This window comes from Macaca fascicularis, chromosome 10 (genome assembly GCF_037993035.2).
Source record: "Macaca fascicularis isolate 582-1 chromosome 10, T2T-MFA8v1.1".
NCBI classification, from domain to species: domain Eukaryota; kingdom Metazoa; phylum Chordata; class Mammalia; order Primates; family Cercopithecidae; genus Macaca; species Macaca fascicularis.
Genome location: NC_088384.1, coordinates 119,570,223 through 119,590,788, shown reverse-complemented (window position 1 = coordinate 119,590,788; position 20,566 = coordinate 119,570,223). Strand labels below are relative to the sequence as shown.

Here is a 20,566-nt window from a genome sequence, read left to right as displayed (position 1 = left end):
CTCTCCCCCCTCACCTCCCCCTCCCCTTCCCTCTCCCCGCTTCGCTCCCCTCTCCCCGTCTCTTCTCCTCCTCCCCCTCTCCTCTCCCTCCCCTCCTGTCTCCCCTCCTGTCTCCCCTCTCCCCTTCCCCTATCCCTCCCCTCCCCTCTCCTCCCCTTCCCTCTCCTCCCCTCCCCCCCTCCCCTCCCCTCTCCTCCCCTCCCCTCCCCCCTCTCCCCTCCCCTCTCCTCCCCTCCCCTCTCCTCCCCTCCCCTCTCCTCCCCTCTCCTCTCCTCCCCTCCCCTCCTCCGACTGGCGTCGCGGGGGTTAACGCCGGGCGGGGCGAGGCGGCGGGCGGAGCCGGCGCGGCCGCGGGCCAGGCGCGGAGGTGCGCGCGGAGCGAGGTGGCCGCAGCGTCTCCGCGCGCGGCCCAAGCCCGTCAGGAGCGCGGAACCGCCGCCTCGGCCATGCGGCTCCCGGCCCGGGGGCCTGGGCTGGGGCCCGCGCCGCCCCCCGCGCACCGCCCCCGCTGAGCCTGCGCCCGACCCGGGGCGCCTCCGCCCGGCACCATGGTGCAGAAGTCGCGCAACGGCGGCGTGTACCCCGGCCCGAGCGGGGAGAAGAAGCTGAAGGTGGGCTTCGTGGGGCTGGACCCCGGCGCGCCCGACTCCACCCGGGACGGGGCGCTGCTGATCGCCGGCTCCGAGGCCCCCAAGCGCGGCAGCATCCTCAGCAAACCTCGCGCGGGCGGCGCGGGCGCCGGGAAGCCCCCCAAGCGCAACGCCTTCTACCGCAAGCTGCAGAATTTCCTCTACAACGTGCTGGAGCGGCCGCGCGGCTGGGCGTTCATCTACCACGCCTACGTGTGAGTGGCCGGCGGCGCCCCCGTGGCGACCCCCGTGGCGACCCCCGTGGCGACCCCGGCCGGGCTGGCTGCGGCGGGTTTGGCTCCCTGCGCCTGGGTCTGGGTCCGGGGCCGAGACCGGAGAGCGATTGTGCAGCGCGCGGGCAGGAAGGATTCCGGGATCGGGGCCGGGGACGGGTGGGGGCTCCGGGCCCGCAGGACGGAGACGTGCGGCCGCCCCAGCCCCCTCCTCAGCCTGGCAGGCCCCTCCCCGCGGCCGCTGCGCCGAACAAAGGGCCGGCCGGGGAGGGAGGGCGGCAGCGCTGGGTCTGGACTCTCCGGGACTCTCGGGGACCCGCGGGGCTGGGGCCGCCCGACCAAGCGGGGGCGGCGGGGGAGGGTTTGGCCTGCCCTTCGCCATCCTCCCGAGCCGCTGTCCCTCAGCCTGGGGCGAGCTTTTGGGTTCCTGAGATGCGGGAGGGGCCCTCCCATGACCCCCACCCCAGCCGGGCGGAGCGCAGCTGTCTGTCCTGCCGCCTCGGCGCCGACGCCCCTCCCTGGACCCGCGAACCCCCCTCGGCTCCGGCGCTCAGCGCGGCGCTGACCCATCTCTGCCGCCGCCGGCCGCCCCCGTGCACATCCCGGGCTCAGGACCCCTCCTTGGCAGAGCGAGGCCCGGGGAAGGGGCTGCGGCAGACCCGGGACCCCCAGCCCTGGGCCTGGAAGGGGCTGTCCCCTCTCCCCGGGCGAGGCTCAGGGCACGGCTGCCTCCTGGGGCAGGGCTGGCGGGGGCGGCCGAAGCCTGCGTCCGTGTGCACCTGGGTGTTCGCGTGTGGAATGTGCACGGCCCGCTGCGCGTGCGGCCTGTGCGGCGGGTGTGCACAGCCTCCCCGCGCCAGGGCGCTTGCTCTCCCATCCCAGCCGAACAAGGGACCCGCCGAGCTCCGGGACCGGCCATTTTGTGTGAGAGGCATTTTGGGATGGGACTGAGGGGCAGACTCGCCACAAGCTGGCCGGGCGCCCACCTGGGCCGAGAGGGGTGTGTGCCCCAGCGTGTGTGTGGCCTTGAGTGTGCCCTCAGCAGACCCTCCGTGGGCTGTGATATGGGAGGGTTCTGGGGTAGGGAGAAGATCTGAGGGAAATGCCAGGCCGCTTGCAGGGAGGGTGTCTCCGTGGAGGGCCCCTGGGCACCCAGCCTGGGACCCCCCAAGCAGAGGCTTCTCCGACCTCCTGGGTCCTGGAGGTCCTGCCGCCCCCAGGAGGTGAGTCTGGCCTTTCCAGTCCAGGGTCCATGCCCGAATCCTCGGATGAGCCTCTATGTCTCAGGAACGGCCTCTCCTTATGGCCCCCACCTGGCTGGGAACCAAAGGGGCTCTTGGAGGGCCGGTACTGGTCAGCCAGGTCTCAGCCCAAGGTGACTCCTGGGACGAGGACAGGACAGAACCCACCCCACAGCCCTCCTGCCCCGACGGCCTCAGTGGCCGGAGCCCCACTCTGCGTTTGACCCACGGTGCTGCCCGGGGTTTGTTCTGCTTTGAGCCCATGATCCAAGGGCCCAGCCTGGCTATTCCTGAGGTTTCCCGTTGGGTCCACAGCTCTCCGCTGGCCGCCCCCTGCCTGGGCCTGTGTGGGTCAGCCCCTCCGTTCCTCCTTCCTGTCTCTGCCTCCTGAGAGTGGCAGTCCAGAACTGGGGTGAAGCATGGGGAGCGCTTGCACATGTGGGGTCTGCGCCGTCTCCTCCTGACGACCCTGAGTCTACAGAGTAGCAGCTTGTGGGGGCTTCAGGCGAGCCCCTCAACCTCCGAACAGTCCCGCCCTCCAGCCTGCACTAGGCCTCTCCTCAGCTCCTTTGCTGTGGGCAGGGGTGGCTTGGCCTCAGGGAGGCAGCCCCTTTGGCAGGGGGATTTTTTCTGAGGGTCAGGGCTGGAGAGCAGGGTCTCTGATCCTGCCTCGGGTTGGACACTGGGGGCTGGTCTCAGAACCTCTGCAAACCTCAGTTTTCTGTGGGTAACATCAGCACAGCTGCTTCTCACTCAAGGGCTTTGTGAGCCCCACTGCTGGGGGGCATCCCACTCTACCAGGCCGGCCCAGTGCCCTCTGTGAAAGGGGTGCAACTCACCACCCAGCCCCCAGGTGTGGAGTTCTCTGCTGTCCCCATGGCCCAGCCCATCCTTGGGGTACAGCCTCCACCCCGGCTTGGGAGGCCCGATGGCCCCGTGTCCCCTGCCTGGCCCGGCATGGACTGGCCGGGTTGTGCATTAGGCATCATTTGGTCTGTTTGTTCATCAGCTAAACGGAGATGGAGCTGAGTTGGGCCTGGGGCAGCCGGGAGTAGGGGGAAGGCCAGGGCTCCCTGTGCTGCCGCACCCAGCTGTGGCTGGACACAGGTCCCCAGGCCCACCTCCCTTTTGCCTGTTGCCCCCAGCGTCTGGCTTCAGAGAGGTCAAGTTGTGAGAACCTCTCTGGGCATCCCCGCTGGACCTGGGGTGGCCGCTGTCTGGGGTAGAGAGGGCTGCTGCCCTATGGCCCCAGGGCTTGGTAGGCATCAGGCCAGGCCCCCGCTGCCCCGGCCCTGGGGAGGCGGAGACGTCAGCACCAAGTTAGAGAGGGGCTTTCTCCACCGTTGCTCCTCTGTGTGGAGCTGCGGCCTCCGCTCTCGCGCTGCCTGGTGCGTTCCCAGAGGTTCCGGAGACAGGGCCTCCCTGAGTCAGACCTGCTCTCTGCCTGGTGGGGGCGGCGTGCCGGCCCACCTCTCCCAGACCCTCCCAAAGGGAGTGTGAGCTGCAGAAATGGCCCAAACTCAGCAGATGATGTGCCTGGGGCTGCCGTAGGGGACTCTGGGCCAGAGCACCATAGGGGTGCCCTTTGGAGCCTGAATCCCCAGCTCCAGCCTCTCTCCTGCTGCCCATCTGTGCACAGGATGGAGCCAGGCACGGCTGCACCATGGACTTGAATCTCCTCGTCCAGGATCCCCACGTGGGTCACTGGGCGTGTCCACTCTGTTCTCACTGGGTGTGGGCCTCAGTTACAGCCTACTAGAGGGTCACTCAGCCCCGTCCCTGTGGATGGGGAAACTGAGGCAGAGGACGGTTGAGTGAGCTCCAGAGTCATCCTGCTTAACTGAAAGGAGGGGTCCCAGCCTGAGATGAGAGCTGAGGGTGCAGATTGCTTGAGCTTGCCAGCAGCCCAGCCACGTTGAATGGCCAGGGTGAAGCTGTGTTTAAAATAGGCCAGATGGGAACTCTGGCACCAGGGAGGGCCTGTCCGTGGGGCTCACTGTGCCATCTTGGCTTTTGGGCCAGGCCTCAGATGGGGTCCAGGGTTGCAGGGGCCTATGGCCCTGGGCTGCTTGACCAGGTGCTGTCTCCCATCTCACTGCAGAGAGGGGCCCGGGGCTGGAGGGCCTATGTTCAAGTCCCCTTGTGCCGGGGCCCAGGCGTGTCCCCTCACAGTCCTGGATAACTCGGATGGTGCTGAGCACAGGCTGCCCGGGCCCCTCTCCCACCCCCGCGTTCAGCTCAGAGGCTGGTGTGAGCCCTCGAAGGGCTGGCTGGGGTGAGCAGGCGCCCGGCACCTTCTTCTTGGTCAGGCTGCTTTGAGGGGTGAGTGCAGGCCTGGGCTTTACCCAACACAGAGCGGGGCCCTGGCAGGACCAGGGTCCGGTCTTTGCTGACGGAGCATTGTGTGCCAAGAAAGAGACTTGAGCGTTTGAACGGCCACATTCTGCTTCTTCCAACAGCCTCCTGGGTAGGAAATCTTATGGAAATTTCCCAAAAGGTGAAAAAGCCTTGGAGAGTTGTGGTTTCCGGGGAAACCTGGACTTCTCTGGTTCCTGGGCCCCTCGGGAGGTCTTGGGCCTCCTCGCAGGATTCTGTCCCTCACCAAATAATTTAAAGTGAGATTACTCGAGTGGTAAGACGTTGTACACAACGCTGCCTCGTTACACAGTGGAGGTGGAGTCAGTCTCTGCACATTCTGTGTCTGCGAGAGGATGGGAGCTAACGGGTAAGCAGGAACGCTCCTCCTGATCCTTCCACAGTTAGAGCAGAGGAAATCCGTTTTATTAGAAATCGCTGCCAGCCAATCTCTGCAGAGACGCGGTCGCTCCAGAGGCGCCGGTGCCCTGGATGTGGGCACTGCTGGGCGCTAAGGATTCTCGACCCCCAGGATGCTGACCACGTGGGAGTCCTGTCTCCAGTTTGGAAAACGCTTAAATCCTGGAGTGTTCAGAGCTGTGGTCACTTCTCAGGGCACAGGCTGAGTCCAGTGGTGGAGAGTGGCTTAACACAGTGGTTTTCCCAGTTTGTTTTAGCTGATAAACGAATGAGTCTGTGGATCTCCGCCAGTCCCTGTGCTCCTGACACGTCCGTGCCCCCGTGTGCACACTCAGCAAGTCCGTCCTGTAGCTGCTCGCAAGAGCACGGGGCCAGCCTCTGCCTGTAGGAGTGACATTCCGTAGCCTCCATAGCCGCACTGGGGCTGGGCCAACCTCGGCCCCATAGGAATGACGTTCCGAAGTCACAGAAGAGCCAGGCTGGCCCAAGCGCTGTAGGAGTGACATTCGCAGCGGTAGAGGAGCTGGGCTGGCCTCCGCCTGAAGCTGCTTCCAGTGTGGGGAGATGAATCTGCTATGCAGAGTGAGTTCCCTTCTAGGAAAATGGGCAGGTCTGGAGGACCAAGGGGGACCTGTGGGGGCCTTGAATCTGGCGAGAAGGGATATGGGATGGCCGAGCTGCCTTGCCTAGAGGCTGGGGAGGGGCAGCCTGTGCCCTGGGACCTCCGAGTGTCCACTTGAGGTTGGACGGGAGGCTGGGGCCAGCGGCCAAGCCGTGTCCTGTTAAAGGCTCAGGCGAGAGCAGTGTGCCCGTTTTGGGAGGATGGGGGGGCAAGGATGGTGGGGTGATGCCCACGATGTCCCTCGGGAGAGACGTTGGCCTTGTGTCCAACATCTCATTATCGCAGACAGAGCGTTACCTCGCCGGGGGTCACCTTGTTTTCCAGTGTGCATGCCGGGCAGCTCTGAGACGGGAAACTGCTGGTGTGTGTGCTGTCCACTGTGCAGCCCCGCTCCCCTCTGGGCCTCCGCCCACGTGAGACGTGCTCCTGTGCAGCTGTGACCTGTGAAGACGGTTCCGAAGGCCCTGCATGACCTGTGGGGTGTGAGACTCGGGGAGGGCAGGGCTGGGGCTCTGGCTGGGTCCTGTGCTGAGACTGGCCAGCGTTGGGATCCTAGACCCAAGTTTCCTTGTCTGCATGGTGGGGATAACCATTCTGCGTCTGTCGTGGTTGCCGCCGGGATTCGACGCGTGAGTCACTCCCCACGACGCCTGATGCCTGCGACGTTCACTGAGCTCGTAGCCGTCATCGCCGTGACCGTGAGGCGCCTTCAGCAGAACGGAAGGCCTCACCCCAGACGAAGCGTGGAGGCCAGGAGCGGGGACGGCGTCGCTCTGCCATCCACCCCTCCAGCCGATTCTCAGCCCCACTGGTCAGCAGCTGGGCCGTGACAGAGAGGCCTGCGCCGCTGTTGAGGGCGAGGTTGTGGGTTGGAGCGCGAGGCCCAGGCTCGAGCGTCGGAAGCCTGCCTGTTTGTCGTGTGGGGCTGGCCGGCTGTTTCCCCGGAACGAAGGCTGCCTGCCCTGTGTGTGCCGGGTGTTTGGGGGTTTGTCTTCCTGTTTGTGGCTTCCGGCATGTTCCCAGCATCCTGAGGGTTGAGGCTTGGAGGACAGGAATGATCTTTGGCTTGAAAAACCACTGTGGGTAGGTTTTTCCAGTGAACCCCGGAAGCCGTGAAAGAGCTGCAGTGCAAGCGTCAAGTGTCCACGCAGACCGCACCAGAGAACCCGCTGGGATGCCTCAGCGCCGACACGGGCCCGGCAATGCCGCCGCCTTTAGCACGGAGTGGCGAGCCGAAACAGCTGTGTCCGGAACGGGGATGCCCTGTGCAGGGCTGGAGCTCAGCTCTGCCTTCCGACAACCGTTGGCTGACAGCTCTGGGAGTCTCAAAACGGCGCCTTTGTTGAGGGGAGGCCCTGTACATGCTCAGAGGAGGAAGCGCGTCCTGCATAGGGTGGGCAGCACCTCTTCGACCTGGCTAACAGGTCCAAGGTCGAAGGAGGAGGGGTCTGCAGATCTGAGCTTATCTCTGAGGAACTCTCTGGAAATGGCTCCCGCTGGCCCCTGCGTGCGACCCCTACGCTCACCGGCCTGTTTGCCGAGCTTTCTCTGTTGATTTCGGAGTGGGTTCTGGTTCCTGCCTCCCTGGTGGGCTCTGAGTGGCAGGGCCCTGCCGACCGCTGGCCTCCGCAGCGGGTGATAGAGCGGAGGGTCCCGCAGGACGAGGCTCTGTCCTTGATGGCTATGGGTGAGGGCGGCGTGCTGGAGGCGGCCAGCGCAAGGCGGGTGGGCCCTGAGAAGCCTGTCTGTTTCCCTGCAGCCTGAGAAAGCCGTACCCACAGAGCTGGAGGAGGGAGTGACTCAGGACGCTGCTTAGCAAATGGGTTGGTCTGGAGTTTGGGAAATGGAGGGTTAGACTTTTTGTTGTCTGAAGCTGGGATGGGTCGTGCTTTTAATTCATCCAGGAGGACATGGGGCTGAAGAGCTCTCTGGCTCTCCTGACGGGAGTGCTCTGAGGTCTGGCAGGCCACAGAGCTGCTGGACGGCCTCAGCCCCAAACCCATGCCTGTTGCTTCCCGGGGGCCAGGCCAGAGGTTTCCCAGTGAGAGCTTCGGGGTCGACATTCCCAGGAGAGGGAGGCACTTCTGAAGTGGAGTGCCCTTGGTGAGCTTGTGTGGCTTTTCTTTCTCTGTAGCCCGCTCGGAGTTGTCTCATTGAGCGTTCTGGGGTTGTGAGCATCTGGAGCCGTGGAGAGGATGGGACTGGGGGCGCGTGGGGGAGACACCCCTGCGAAGGGCGGGAGAGCCCCCTCAGTCCCACTGGGGAGAGTCTGCACGGGGCTGTGGGTGATTGGCTGGCAAGTGTGAATGCTGATCCATGTGCCACTTGTTTCTAAGTCAGGAGGGCTCCTGCGCCCACACACCGAGTGGCTGGATTCTGGGAGCCCTTTCCTGCGGAGAGGGGAGCTGGTGTGTGGGGTGCAGGGCCAGGGCCCTGTTCCAGCGTCGGGGAGCCAGAGTACAGGTGCTTCTTCCTGTTAGCAGTGGGCCTGTGCTGTGCTCCCCGTGGGGTTCGGTGGCCCCGGTGGGGGCTTCAGTCTTGAAAGGGGCTCATAGCTCTGGGGTGCAGGCTGCCGTGCGTGGGGGTGTTGCATGTGGGTCCCCAGGATGATGTGTGGTGGAGGATGGGGCGATGTGAGCTCTCCACAGAGCTTCCTGTCCCTTCCGTCATGTAAACCACAGACCCTGTGCCAGGTGAGGGGCTGGGGTGGGTGAGCCTAAGGTACCTGCCTGAGGCCTCGGGGCACCTGCAGGAGATGTCAGCTCGGTGGAGAGGCTGGCGTCAGAGAAGGCTCCTCCCTGGCCACCAGCTGCCCAGAGCTCCCAGCCCAGTGCCAGCTGCTTGTGCTGGCCCCAGACAGGGGCTGCTGGGTGGCCTCTCGAAGAGGAAGTGGCAGTTTTCAGACAGTGGCCGCCTTGCTTTGAGGATGAGGATGTTTTCCAGACGTGCTCGGGAACTGTCCTCAGGCTCTGCTGCCTGCCCAGCTTGAATACAATTAAGTCTTTAATTTTTTTGGATTCCTGGGAGTGGCTTTGTGGACGCTCAGGAGAGCAGTGGCGGCTGCAGGGAGTCCGGCCGGAGTCGGCTGGACCTCGGAGTCTCCCGTCTCTGAATCATCTCAGTGGGGGCGGACGGGCAGCTCCGGGGGGTGTGGCGGGGCTGGGCTCCAGGCTGCCCGGCCTGCAAGGAGCCTCCTTCTGGATTCTTCCTCCGTATCTGTGGCATGGAGGCGGCTGCTGCCTCTGCCTGCCCCCGTCTCGTCCTCCAGGTCTTCTCAGTTCTGTTCCTCCCCACGGAGCACTTACCCTTGACCTCAGCTGAAAACCTGAGACCTTTCGAGCTTCTGCTTTTCCGTTTAGTCTTGGAAAACACGTGGGAAGCGTGAGTGGGAGCAAAGGGCCAGTTTCTCCCTGACTCCCTGTCCTGGGAGGAGGTGGGGAGAAGCCTCGGGCAGGGGTGAGAGGCTGGGATGCCTGCCCCGAGGGCTGTGGGCGGGAGGCCGTGGGCGCCTGGTTAATGTGTCTCTGCCCCTGTGTGTGGTGTAGGGCTCTACACTGGGACTTAGGGTGCAGAGGGCACGTGTGTGGGACTTTAAAGTTTGTCTGTCGTGGAGGCTGAGCCCCAGGGAAGCAGCAGCAACACTCGGCCGACTGGGCTTCCTTCTCCTGGAGGAGGGCGGTCAGGGAAGCAGGGATATTGGGTAGCGTCACCCCAGGACAGAGCAGGAGGCAGACTGGAGTCCCCTTTATAGACCAGATAGGGCCAGGCAGGGCCTGATGTCTGTATTCTGTTCTTTATTTTAAGAGTAGGGGTCTCGCTCTGTGGCCCAGGCTGAGTGCAGTGGTGTGATTGTAGCTCACTGCAGCCTGGAGCTCCTGGCTTGAGCGACCCTCTTGCCTTGACCTCCTGAGTAGCTGGGAGATGACCCCCTTCTTACCCGTTCTTCCAGAATAGGTCAAATTCACATGACACACACACACACTCAGAAGAGACACCCACGGAAACCCTGGAATATATAAAATGACGTCCAGCCCGAATGATTTGCCCCCTCCGTGCTGCCCTGTCTCCTCACTGGGTCAGCCATGGCCCCTCTCCTGGACCTGTTCTCTGCATGCGGGCCGCGGTACGGCACGTATGTGTCTGTGTGTGTTCACTCATTTCTTTTCACACGTGTGGAGTCACTCCGTGTCCTGCCTTGTGCGTGTGGCCCCCTCTCCCTGCTTGTCCCCCTCTAGGTCCATCGGGTGCTCACGACTTCTCTGACCAGTTCGCACTGATGGACCTTGAAGCAGGTGCAAGGACTTTGCCGCTGCAAACGGTGCCGCGTGGGGCTCCGTGCACATCTTCACACAAGGTGCAGGTCTGCAGGATGAATTCCTAGAAGCTGCCTGGTGGCTGTAAAAATGTTCTCATCCCGAAGGACCAGATATGCAGAGAAGTTTAACGCTCACTTTTCCTGTCATTGAAAAGTTACATTTTTGTGGAAACCCGTCCAGGCTGGAGACAGAAGGTGTGTGCAGGGAAAGGAGGCTCTGGGGCCCCACTCCTGGCTGCCTGCTGCTCAGGTAGTTGATGTGGGGGGGCAGATGCCCTGTTCCCTGGGGTAGGTGCTGCCTCCTCCCTACTGACTGGGGTAGGTGCTGCCTCCTCCCTGCTACCTGGGGTAGGTGCCCCCTCCTCTGTGTTCCCTGGGGTAGGTGCCGGCTCTTCCCTACTGCCTGGGGTAGGCGCCACCCCCTCCCTGCTCCCTGGGGTAGGTGCCGCCTCCTCCCTGCTTCCCCGGGTAGGTGATACCTCTGCCCTCCTACCTGGCTAGGCGCTGGGGCCACTCTTGGGGATGGTGGAGGAGGCCGGCCCCCGGGTGCTGGCCGTGGTCCTGACCAGGAGCTGCAGTTGTGTCTCCTCGTGGGCCAGAGGGTCCCTTTGTGTGACTCATTCTTGGTTGGCATCTGCCCAGGCCATAGAGTCAGGGGCTTGGCTCGCCTCTGAGCAGCTTTGGGAAAGGGGCTGGTGTTTGGGAGGTGCCTGCCCAAGGAATGATCGGGGGTGGCTGCTGGGGCAAGGTACACGGCCAGCTTCTCCGCTTTACAATTAACACTGAGCCAGCTTATCCGAGACCATCCCTTCCCATGGGTGCCGTTTAATTAGCCAAGAGCTGAGTTAAGATCACGTGAAGAAAGTAGGGGGGCCTTGGCCTGAGCGGCGGGTGGACAGGGCTGCGTCTGTCAGGGCAAGGGGGTCTGGCGGCCCCTGCCGCCCTTGTTTCTTTTCTTTTTTTTTTTTTTGAGACGGAGTCTCACTCTGTCCCCCAGGCTGGAGTGCAGTGGTGCGATCTCGGCTCACTGCAAGCTCTGCCTCCCAGGTTGACGCCATTCTCCTGCCTCAGCCTCCTGAGTAGCTGGGACTCCAGGCGCCCACCACCACGACCAGTTAATTTTTTGTACTTTTAGTAGAGACGGGGTTTCACTGGGTTAGCCAGGATGGTCTCGATCTCCTGACCTCGTGATCCGCCCACCTCGGCCTCCCAAAGTGCTGAGATTACAGGCGTGAGCCACTGCGCCCGGCCACCCTCGTTTCTTAAAGAAACGTTTGATCGTGGCTTATTTTCTTCTGATTACAAAATAAGCACATTCACCTCAGGAGATTGGGAAAGTGTGGAAAACAGGGAAGGACATTTGCTTTTTCTGATTTCTTTCCAGCTGTCTGTGCCCACCTGTGCGTTTCTGAACAGAATAGGATTCAGACGTCCCCGTCCCTCTGCAGTGTTAGCGGCATACTGTCTGCACTTCTCAGGGCAAAATGAGTCTCACATGCCAGGTGGTCAGCCTGTCTCTGACCTGGGGCCACTGCAGTGCCTGTCCAGCTGCCTGTGGTCACGGGTAACAACAGAGTCCCCGTGTTGTGCGGTGTCCCTGCATGGATGTTGACACCACAGCTGTCCTGGGGACGTGTCCACTTGAGGCTTGGGGAATCCATATGTGTCCCATCCAAGGCCGTCCTGCAGGCCCCGGGTCTGCCTGAATGTGATTAGGTGATGAGGCCACCCTGGCCAGGAAGGCTGGTGAGGGGAGAGGGAGGACCCAGGCTAGCCCAGGAGGGGCTTGTGTTAGAACGAGGTTCCTTCTGTGGGGTGAGCCCTCCGTCACCAGAGGTGTGCAAGTGGAGGACAAGAGAGAGCACTCACTAGGAAGTTGGTAGGAGGCCAGGGGCTGGAGCTGTAGGCTGTGAACCAGCTGAGGGCATTGGCCTGCTTCGGAGGGGGTTAGGCGTGGCTGTCTCGGGGACCTGCCTGGATGTGGGGTGACCCTCTGTGCAGGTTCTGGGCTGGGCACTTGGGGCCACTGTGAGCAGAGGATGTGGGGGTGCTGCCTCTGGGAGGGCGAGCAGACCCCGCCCTGGGGGGACAGTGCTTGGTTGGGCTTAGGGCCCTGGAGAGAATACACCAGAGAGAGTTGGGGCTGCCCAGGGAAGGGAGGGTCAGGCAGCCTGTCAGAGAAAGTGGCCTGAGATTGAAGCCTGGGGGATGAGGGGGCAGCCCGGGGACCTCAGAGAAAGTGACCTGAGATTGAAGCCTGGGGGATGAGGGGGCGGCCCGGGGACCTCAGAGAAAGTGACCTGAGATTGAAGCCTGGGGGATGAGGGGGCGGCCCGGGGACCTCAGAGAAAGTGACCTGAGATTGAAGCCTGGGGGATGAGGGGCGGCCCGGGGACCTGTGGGGAGGAGAGGAATCCAGGCAGTAGGAAGCGCACGTGCAAAGGCCCTGAGGCAGGGAGGGCGCTTGCTGAGGGCAGGACGGGAGCAGAGTGGATGGGTTGCATGGGGTCCACCATGAGGGACGGCAGAGGCCTCGAGGGCCAGGCCAGGGCGGGGTCTGTCCTCAGGGCTTGGGGCTCGCCTATGCCAGCCGCCATTCCCACCCAGCTTCTCTGCCTGCTTCTGGGATCGAAGTGGCTGGTACAGGGACACTTATCTGCGGGCTCCGTGGGTTGGAATGGGGCAGTGCAGAGTGGGCGGCCGGGGCATGCTGGGAGGCAGAGCACAGTCCGGGGACCCCAGGCCAGGGGCTGCAAGCCCAGGGAGGTCGGGGGACGGGCGTTGCAGGGTCCAGGAGGGAGGGCCAGGACCTCTGCGTGGGGCTGGGCTGGGCACTTTGGCCAGCCTCTTGGTACACCTACCGGGTCTCTGTCCAGCATCTGTGGTCTGGGTGGGACAGGTGACTAATGGAGAACAAATGAGCCCTGTGGAGCTTCTGTCTCCAGGGACCGTGAGCAGGTGCTGCTAAGTCACGAGGCAGTGCCCGGGGAGCTGATTTCACTGCGTGCTGAGCCAGCGGGTTTCCTGCCAGGGCCTGGGAGTCTGCCCACAGCTGCAGCTCCGAGAGCCCCTGGGGTGGACGGTGGACGCCCCCTCTTTCTGGGCCGGGGCGAAGGCCCTGGAAGGACCTGTGGTTGCTGCAGCAGTGCTGGGGGCTGGGGGTGGTGCTCTTTGGGGGGCTGGGGGTCCCTGTAAGCCTTGGGCGTCTGCTGCGGGAGGTGGGCAGGACCCCGCCTCCAGCTCCTCCGCTCCCGTTCCCGAGGGAGCCACAGCTGGCTGAGGGAAGTGGCTATCCTGGGGCCTTGGTGAGTGGGGGCATCGAGAGCCCCCCTGAGAGTGCCTCCTGCCCGGGGTGTTGGAAGGAGGGCTGTAGGTGCCAGGTGGGCACAGGCAGGCCCAGGCCGTTTGGAGGCCGTGAGCACCAGGCCAGCAGCTGGGCCTTCTGAGGGCCTGAGACTTCCTGACCTGTGGCCTGTCAGGGTCCAGTTGAGCACTCAGTGTTTGGGAGGCTCGGTCCCACCTGGACCACCTCCCATCCCTGCCCCATGGCCTTGGCTCAGGTGGGTGCTGCCAGAAGCTCCGAATGAGGGTGGACCCCGGCCTGGCAGGTGCAAGCCACGTGGTGCCCAGCATGAGGCGAGAGGTCTCCATGTGCAGCTCTGCAGGAGTGTGGCCTGTGTCCCCTCCAGCCCTGGCGGTCTGTGGCCATCCATCACGCTTGGTTCACGCCTGGTTCACGCCTGGACTCTGTCAGCAGCGCCCGCGCCCGTCACTTCCGAGGTGGGAGGTGTTGTGCGTCCTGGAAACAGAGCAGTTCATTAGACGGTGAAATTAGATTCCAGGTTGCAGCGCAGCGGCCGCCTAATGGACGAGACGAGCGGGGCCCCCAGGGAGGCTCGAGCAGTCCTGGACCTGGTGCCTGCTCCGGCCTCACGCCGGCTTCACGCCGGCTTCCTACTCGCCCCCGGGGCCCTGCTGGGCTCCCAGCCCTATTCTGGACAGGGAATTTCTGAAGGAGGCCGCATGGGATGCCCCAGGACCCCCTGCAGTGGGAGAGGGGTGCATGGTGGGGGCTGTGCAGCCAGCCTGCTCCAGCCAGTCCGCACATGGGCCTCTGAGAGTCTCCTTAGAGCCTCTGTTTTCCCGTCTGTGAAATGGGCACGTGAGCGTCTTCCTTACTGTAGGGCTGCTTCCCTCCTGGCAGGTCGTGGGTGTGCTGAGAAGCTTAGCCCGTGGGGCTGGGAGTGGGGTCTTGATGTCAGGGGCCCCTCCTAACCCAACCGCAGCTCTGTCTGAGGCAGGGGCTGAGGGTGGCAGCGAGGCGGCAGCGCCTTCCCTCCTGCCCGCCCGTCCACGTGTTCCGTTTTCATTTAACTGAATACGCAAGATGAGATGAACAGCCCCAGCCACCTCGGAGTCAGCCGCTGGGGCAGGGTCCTGACCGGAGGATCCAGGGTCACAGAGCGAGGGGGCTGGCTGTGGGACTGGCCTCGGGGGGCCCTGACCCCTCCCGCGCTGAGTCTTCTTCCCCGAGTGTGTGAAGTGAGTGAGGAGCGGGGTGGTGGCATCTGTGTCATGCTTTCCCAGAAAAGAAATATCCCCTTCAACCAGACTGGGGAAGGAAGGCGGGGGAGACCCGGAAGCAGAGGAGTCTCCGGAGGTGGGGGGTCCCGTGAGCAGAGGAGTCTCCAGAGGTGGGGGGCCCCGTGAGCAGAGGAGTCTCCGGAGGTGGGGGGTCCTGTGAGCAGAGGAGTCTCCGGAGGTGGGGGGTCCCGTGAGCAGAGGAGTCTCCGGAGGTGGGGGGTCCCGTGAGCAGAGGAGTCTCCGGAGGTGGGGGGACCTGGAAACAGAGGAGTCTCTGGAGGTGGGGAGACCCGGAAGCAGAGGAGCCTCCGGAGGTGGGGGGTCCCGTGAGCAGAGGAGTCTCCGGAGGTGGGGGAACCCAGAAGCAGAGGAGTCTCCGGAGGTGGGGGGTCCCAGAAGCAGAGGAGTCTCCGGAGGTGGGGGGTCCCAGAAGCAGAGGAGTCTCCGGAGGTGGGGGGTCCCATGAGCAGAGGAGTCTCCGGAGGTGGGGGGCCCCGTGAGCAGAGGAGTCTCTGGAGGTGGGGGAACCCAGAAGCAGAGGAGTCTCCGGAGGTGGGGGGTCCCGTGAGCAGAGGAGTCTCCGGAGGTGGGGGCCCCCGTGAGCAGAGGAGCTTTTGCATCTCATGGCCTGTGGGTACCAGCGGTGGAGGCCCCAGGACTGTGGTCTGGCCTTAACTGGGCACCCTTTGTGGCCTGGTGATCCTTTGGCCCCTCCCACGGGCCCCTCCCTGCCCAGCTTCTCCTGTTTGCTCTTGGATCCCCGTTCCCAAGAGGGGACCCCCCCTGCTCCACGCTCAGGCTGTGGCTGGATTCGGGGTGCCTGATCCCTGCCACGGCCTCTCGTGATTTGGGGCTGTCTGATGGGCACGGGGCTGGGCTGTGCATCAGGGACATGTGGTGAGCCCCAGCTGACGCCCTCTGCTCAGTGGTGGGTGCCAGGGCTCTGTGGGTCCTCCCCGCCCCCACCCTGACTCTTTCCCCGAATCTGGGGCTGGGGACCAGCTACTTGCCTCGTCTCCTTGGCAACGGCTGCCAGGGAAGCTCCTGAAGTTGAACCCATTATCATAATTAGCCTAGAAACCCTTTGTGTTGTAATTCTGGGCTTCAGAGAAGCTGCTCGGTCCTCCCACTGTCCTCCCGTCGTCCTCCTGCCGTCCTCCCCTCATCCTCCCCCGTCCTCCCGTAAGAAACCTCTTTTTTCTTTCCCTGCAGATTTGGCCACTGCCTGGGCAGGAGGGGGTGGGCAGCCCTTGCCGAGCCAGCGAGACCCCAGCTGAGTGCCCTGTGGTGGGCTGTATTCCCCGGCTGAGCATGGGAGGGGCTGTACCCACGCTGTGGGCCTTGCTCTGAGGGGGTGATGGCCCTGCCCTGGGAGGCCCCTGGCGGCTGGCCCTCAGGGAGTGTCCCACATCTGGACGCTTGCCGTGCCCGGACCCCGAGGCCACATGGGCAGGGAGTATGTCCCAGCGTTCCCGGGAGCCACCTCTCCTGAGGCCTGGGGGATGCCATCGGGGTCTCCGGCCGCCCTCTCCCCTGGTTCAGAGACAGAGGCCCTCACCCGCCTCGGTGAGCTTCAGTTTCCTGTTCTCTAAGATGGGCATGAGTGTGGATGTTTTGGGGACACCGCGGTGTGTGGACGGAGGCCTGGAGGCCCCTGTGTCTTCCTCACAGTTCAGCCGACCAGATGTCTGGCCAGCGTATTCGGGAGCGATCAGTTTGGAGGTTTCTTCCCTGGTCTCTCCCGGGGCCTGGAGCCATGGCCGAGGCAGCGGGATCTTTGTGTCCCCCAGACGGGCCCAGACGCACCCCATGCCGCCTCCTCCCTCCTCCGCGGCTCTTCTCATGTGTCCGTCTCTCTGCCTCCCCTGCACTGGCCGCCCCCGGCGGCGCCATCTGTGCCATCTGTTCCAAAAACTTAAAAAACAGAACTCGGAACTGTTGCCTGCACTTTTCAGTGGGGCTGCGGCGGGAGGGGCAGCGGCTTCCTCCGTGCGGGGTCTGCGGGCCGGCGAGGCGGGGGCAGACGGGCGGAAGCTGAGCTGGAAGGAGCCGGAGCCTTCTGAGGGGCTGGCTGCGAGATTCATCTCCCTGAATTCTGGCTTTATTCCTCCCGGTTCATGCCTGCTGGGAGGAGCCGCAGATCTCGGCCGCATCCGGGTGCATTTGTCTGCAGCGTTTCTGGAATGCTCCGAGATGCCTGGTCGGAGCCACCTTAGGAAGCGGGTCCCGAACACCCGGGATCTGGACCTCCTTCTTTTTTAATTTACGGGAAGGTTCCTTGCAGCCCGAGGAGCTGCCTGCCTGGATGTGGCACCAAGGACTCAGAATTCGAGTCTGTGGGGCTGTCCTTGCCCCTACCCCACCCTGTTCTCAAGTCTGGGCAGCCTCATCCTCGTGGGACGTGGATACGCCTGCCCTTCTCTCTCCAGGCCTCCCCACCCCTCCCCATGCCCTCTGCTGGGAATGCCCTTCCCTTCTCCCCTTGTGGCCAACACCTCTGCCCTGTACGTGCCTCCTTCGGGAAGCTGCCCACCGGATTATGTGCGTGGCTCTGCTGGGCTGAACTGGGTCCCTGAGCCCCTCCTGTGGTGTGTGATGCCCTCTGGTCCCCGCTGTGCCCCTCCCGCCTCCCAAGCCTCCGGGCTCCTGACTGGGAAGCCAGGGACCCCCCCCATCCTCCCCTGCTCCCACGCGCTGAGAGTCCAGAGAAAACCCCGTTAGGCAGACAGTCGCCCACAGAAGGCGCACGAGACGCACGAGACGTCTGCACGCTTTTCCCAGGGCTCAGTTAATTGAAGAACTTGGCCAACGAGCACGGGAAATTAATCGCGGCTTGGAAATGGGACGTCCCTCGCGTGTGGTTTGTCTGCCTGGGCCTCGGCACTGCTGCCCGCATCCCCTGCCTGGAGCTGGGAGCTTTGGGGTCCGGGCGGAGGCTTCTGGGTCACACACGTGGGCGTGGCCGAGGCCCCCTGGTGACGGTGCCTCGCGGCCGGTGCCTTCGAGCTGGAAGCTGTGGGCCTGTGGGGGCCGTTGGTGTCTCCTGGGGTGCCCGACACAGAGCCTTCCTGGTGCTGCTGTGCCCGTGTCCACTGTGGGATGGCAGCTGGATAGGGCAGGACCAGCCTGTGGGGGCAGTCGGTGTCTCCTGGGGTGCCCGACACAGGGCCTTCCTGGTGCTGCTGTGCCGATGTCCGCTGCGGGACGGCCCCTGGGCGGGGCAGGACCAGGCTGTGGGTTGTGGTCTTGGGAGTGGCGGGGAGGGGTGCAGCGAGGGACGGGCGCTGGCTCTTGGACCCGCCCGGCCTCCACACGCGGTGCTGCACTTCGAGCTTCTCATGCGGCCCTGGACCCTCCCCTCAGCCTGCAGGGACTCTGCTTCCTGGAGGCCCCTGCCCCCCGCCTCTGCCCCTGCAGCTGGAGCTCCGGCTGGCCTGTCGTCCTGGGCTGAGGCATTCTCGCTGGCCTGTGTGGAGGCTCCCAGTTCCCACGAGGTGGGTCCCGGTGGGGCCTCCCTCTGTGGCTGCAGGCCGGCTGGTGGGGTCCTGGGCTGGTGTGTGGCCTGGACCTGCCCTGGAGCTGAGCTTCCGGTGAGAGACCTGGCTCTGCCCACCACTGTCCTGGACACCAGTCAGGGCGTTCTGGGCCTGCACCGCTGAGTCAGCTCATTCCTGCTGCAGGCCCCTGGCTGAGGCCCGTGTCCTCTCCCAGTCCGTGATGCCCACTTTACGCATCCACTCAGCCGTGCCACAGTGCCCGGCTGGTGGCCACGCACCTGCCTCGATGCTGCTGTGCAGGTGTTTTCTGGTGGGAACACTTAGCTCAGCGGACTTCAAGTGAAGCTAGTGACTCTCCGCCATGGGGGGGGCTCGTCCCAGCAGCTGAGGCCTTGAGAGCAGAAACTGAGGTTTCCAGAAGAAAGGAGATTTTTCTCAAGACGGCAACGTGGAAGTCGTGCCGAGTGTCCCGCCTGCTGCCCTGTGGAATTCGGACTCAGATGGCGGCTTCAGCTCTTGCTGGTGCTTCTGGCCAGCCCCGCTGACTCAGCAGCCCCCGCTACACGCTCAGGAGCCCGTTCCTCAAAGTCAGTCCCCGCATGCACCGGGTTCTGCCCAGTCGGCTGTTTCTGGGAGAGCTTGGTGGGTACATGGCCTGTGGGGCCCTCTAGCCTTTCTGTCCATGATGGAATGACCTTCCCTCCTCCTGCCTGGAGGGACCTGGGGAGACATCGCAGAGAGGCCGGTGCGGGCAGAACTGACGGGGGTAGAAAGGACCCTGGGCATCCGCAGATGAAATGAGCTGCTCTGGCGGCCACGCTCCCGCTGGGCAAAGGTGGACGGGCTGATTCGGGCAGCTGGAGCCATGGCTTCATCACGGTCCTCAGAAAAAAAGCAAATGACCGCACCCAATCTACCTCCTCTGGAAGACCTCAAGGAGCTGATCCGATTTTGAAAACTTACACCGAGAAAATCAAAAGAATGAAGCATGTATCCTGCTTTTCTAGAGCAACCTTAGCATGACCAATGGGTCTTCTCTTTCTAGACGTTTCTCTTTAGAAAGTTTTCACCTGAGGAATAAGGCGTTAGGGACAAACTGCATTCATAGCCCCTGTCGTCTGTGGATCCCGCAGGACAGACGGTCAGCGGACGCTGAGCCCAGAGACACAGCCCCTGTCGTCTGTGGATCCCGCAGGATGGTCAGTGGACGCTGAGCCCAGAGACACAGCCCCTGTCATCTGTGGATCCCGCAGGACGGACGGTCAGCGGACGCTGAGCTCGGAGACAGCCCCTGTCATCTGTGGATCCCACAGGACGGATGGTCAGCGGATACTGAGCCCAGAGACAGCCCCTGTCGTCTGTGGATCCCACAGGATGGATGATCAGTGGACGCTGAGCTCGGAGACACAGCCCCTGTCATCTGTGGATCCCGCAGGACGGACGGTCAGCGGACGCTGAGCCCAGAGACAGCCCCTGTCATCTGTGGATCCCGCAGGACGGACGGTCAGCGGACACTGAGCCCAGAGACACAGCCCCTGTCATCCTGTAGGACGGTCAGCAGATGCTGAGCCCAGAGACACAGCCCCTGTCGTCTGTGGATCCCGCAGGATGGTCAGTGGACGCTGAGCCCAGAGACACAACCCCTGTCGTCTGTGGATCCCACAGGACAGTGAGCAGACGGTGAGCCCAGAGACACAGCCCCTGTCATCTGTGGATCCCGCAGGACGGACGGTCAGCGGACACTGAGCCCGGAGACAGCCCCTGTCATCTGTGGATCCCACAGGACGGATGGTCAGCGGATACTGAGCCCAGAGACAGCCCCTGTCGTCTGTGGATCCCACAGGATGGATGATCAGTGGACGCTGAGCTCGGAGACACAGCCCCTGTCATCTGTGGATCCCGCAGGACGGACGGTCAGCGGACGCTGAGCTCGGAGACACAGCCCCTGTCATCTGTGGATCCCGCAGGACGGACGGTCAGCGGACGCTGAGCCCAGAGACAGCCCCTGTCATCCTGTAGGACGGTCAGCAGATGCTGAGCCCAGAGACACAACCCCTGTCGTCTGTGGATCCCGCAGGATGGTCAGTGGATGCTGAGCCTGGAGACACGGAGGTGGCCGGCCTCACGGGCCCACCCCTGCTGTGGTGTCCCCTCGATACATGGTCGCAAGGGGGACAAGGAGGGAGGGGAGGCTGGCGATCGGGGGAAGGCAGAGGGCAGGCAGCCGCTGGCCCCGCCTGGCCTGGTCCGAGTGCTGTAGACGCTGGCGGCCGTGTGGGGGCTGTGGGCACTGACCATCACTGGCTTTTTAAGGGTCGCAGTGAAGCTGCAGCTGCACTTTACGAAGCCCTCGGCTCAGAGGCGGGCGCTGGATTATTGCTTCTCAATGGCACGGGGCTGGGACGTCCTCGGCGAGGGTGTGGGTGGAATGTGAACTGGGGCTCACGCTAGAGATGCTGACAGTTTTCACATGAGATGCTTTAAAATGTGGCTTTGGCCCCTGCACCTCCATCTCTGGTGTGGGTGCTCGGTGGCCAGAGCCTTCAAAGGCACGGTTTCTACCACTGCCGCCGGTGGCTCAGGAGTGCCCGGCCTCGATTGGCTCTGGTGCTGGGATGGGCAGGTGGTGGGGCTGACCTCGGCCGGGCTGCCTGTGCCCGAAACCTCCAC

At 63.8% G+C, this 20,566-nt stretch overlaps 1 protein-coding gene across 20 annotated transcripts in view; it reads left to right on the top strand.

Annotated features, from left to right (window-relative positions):
- Positions 1-357: 357 nt before the first annotated feature.
- The window catches only part of KCNQ2 (potassium voltage-gated channel subfamily Q member 2), a 71,592-nt gene continuing 51,383 nt past the window's right edge, over positions 358-20,566 (top strand). For 18 of the 20 annotated variants that reach the window (XM_045364138.3, XM_074005692.1, XM_074005688.1 and 15 more), the window contains exon 1: positions 358-844. In XM_045364138.3, coding sequence (XP_045220073.1) covers positions 549-844 — 296 coding nt within the window. In that variant the 5' untranslated portion in view covers positions 358-548. Of the gene's footprint in view, positions 845-5,379; positions 5,461-20,566 lie in introns of those variants that run through there. The other 2 variants (XM_074005697.1, XM_045364140.3) reach the window with 1 other exon arrangement.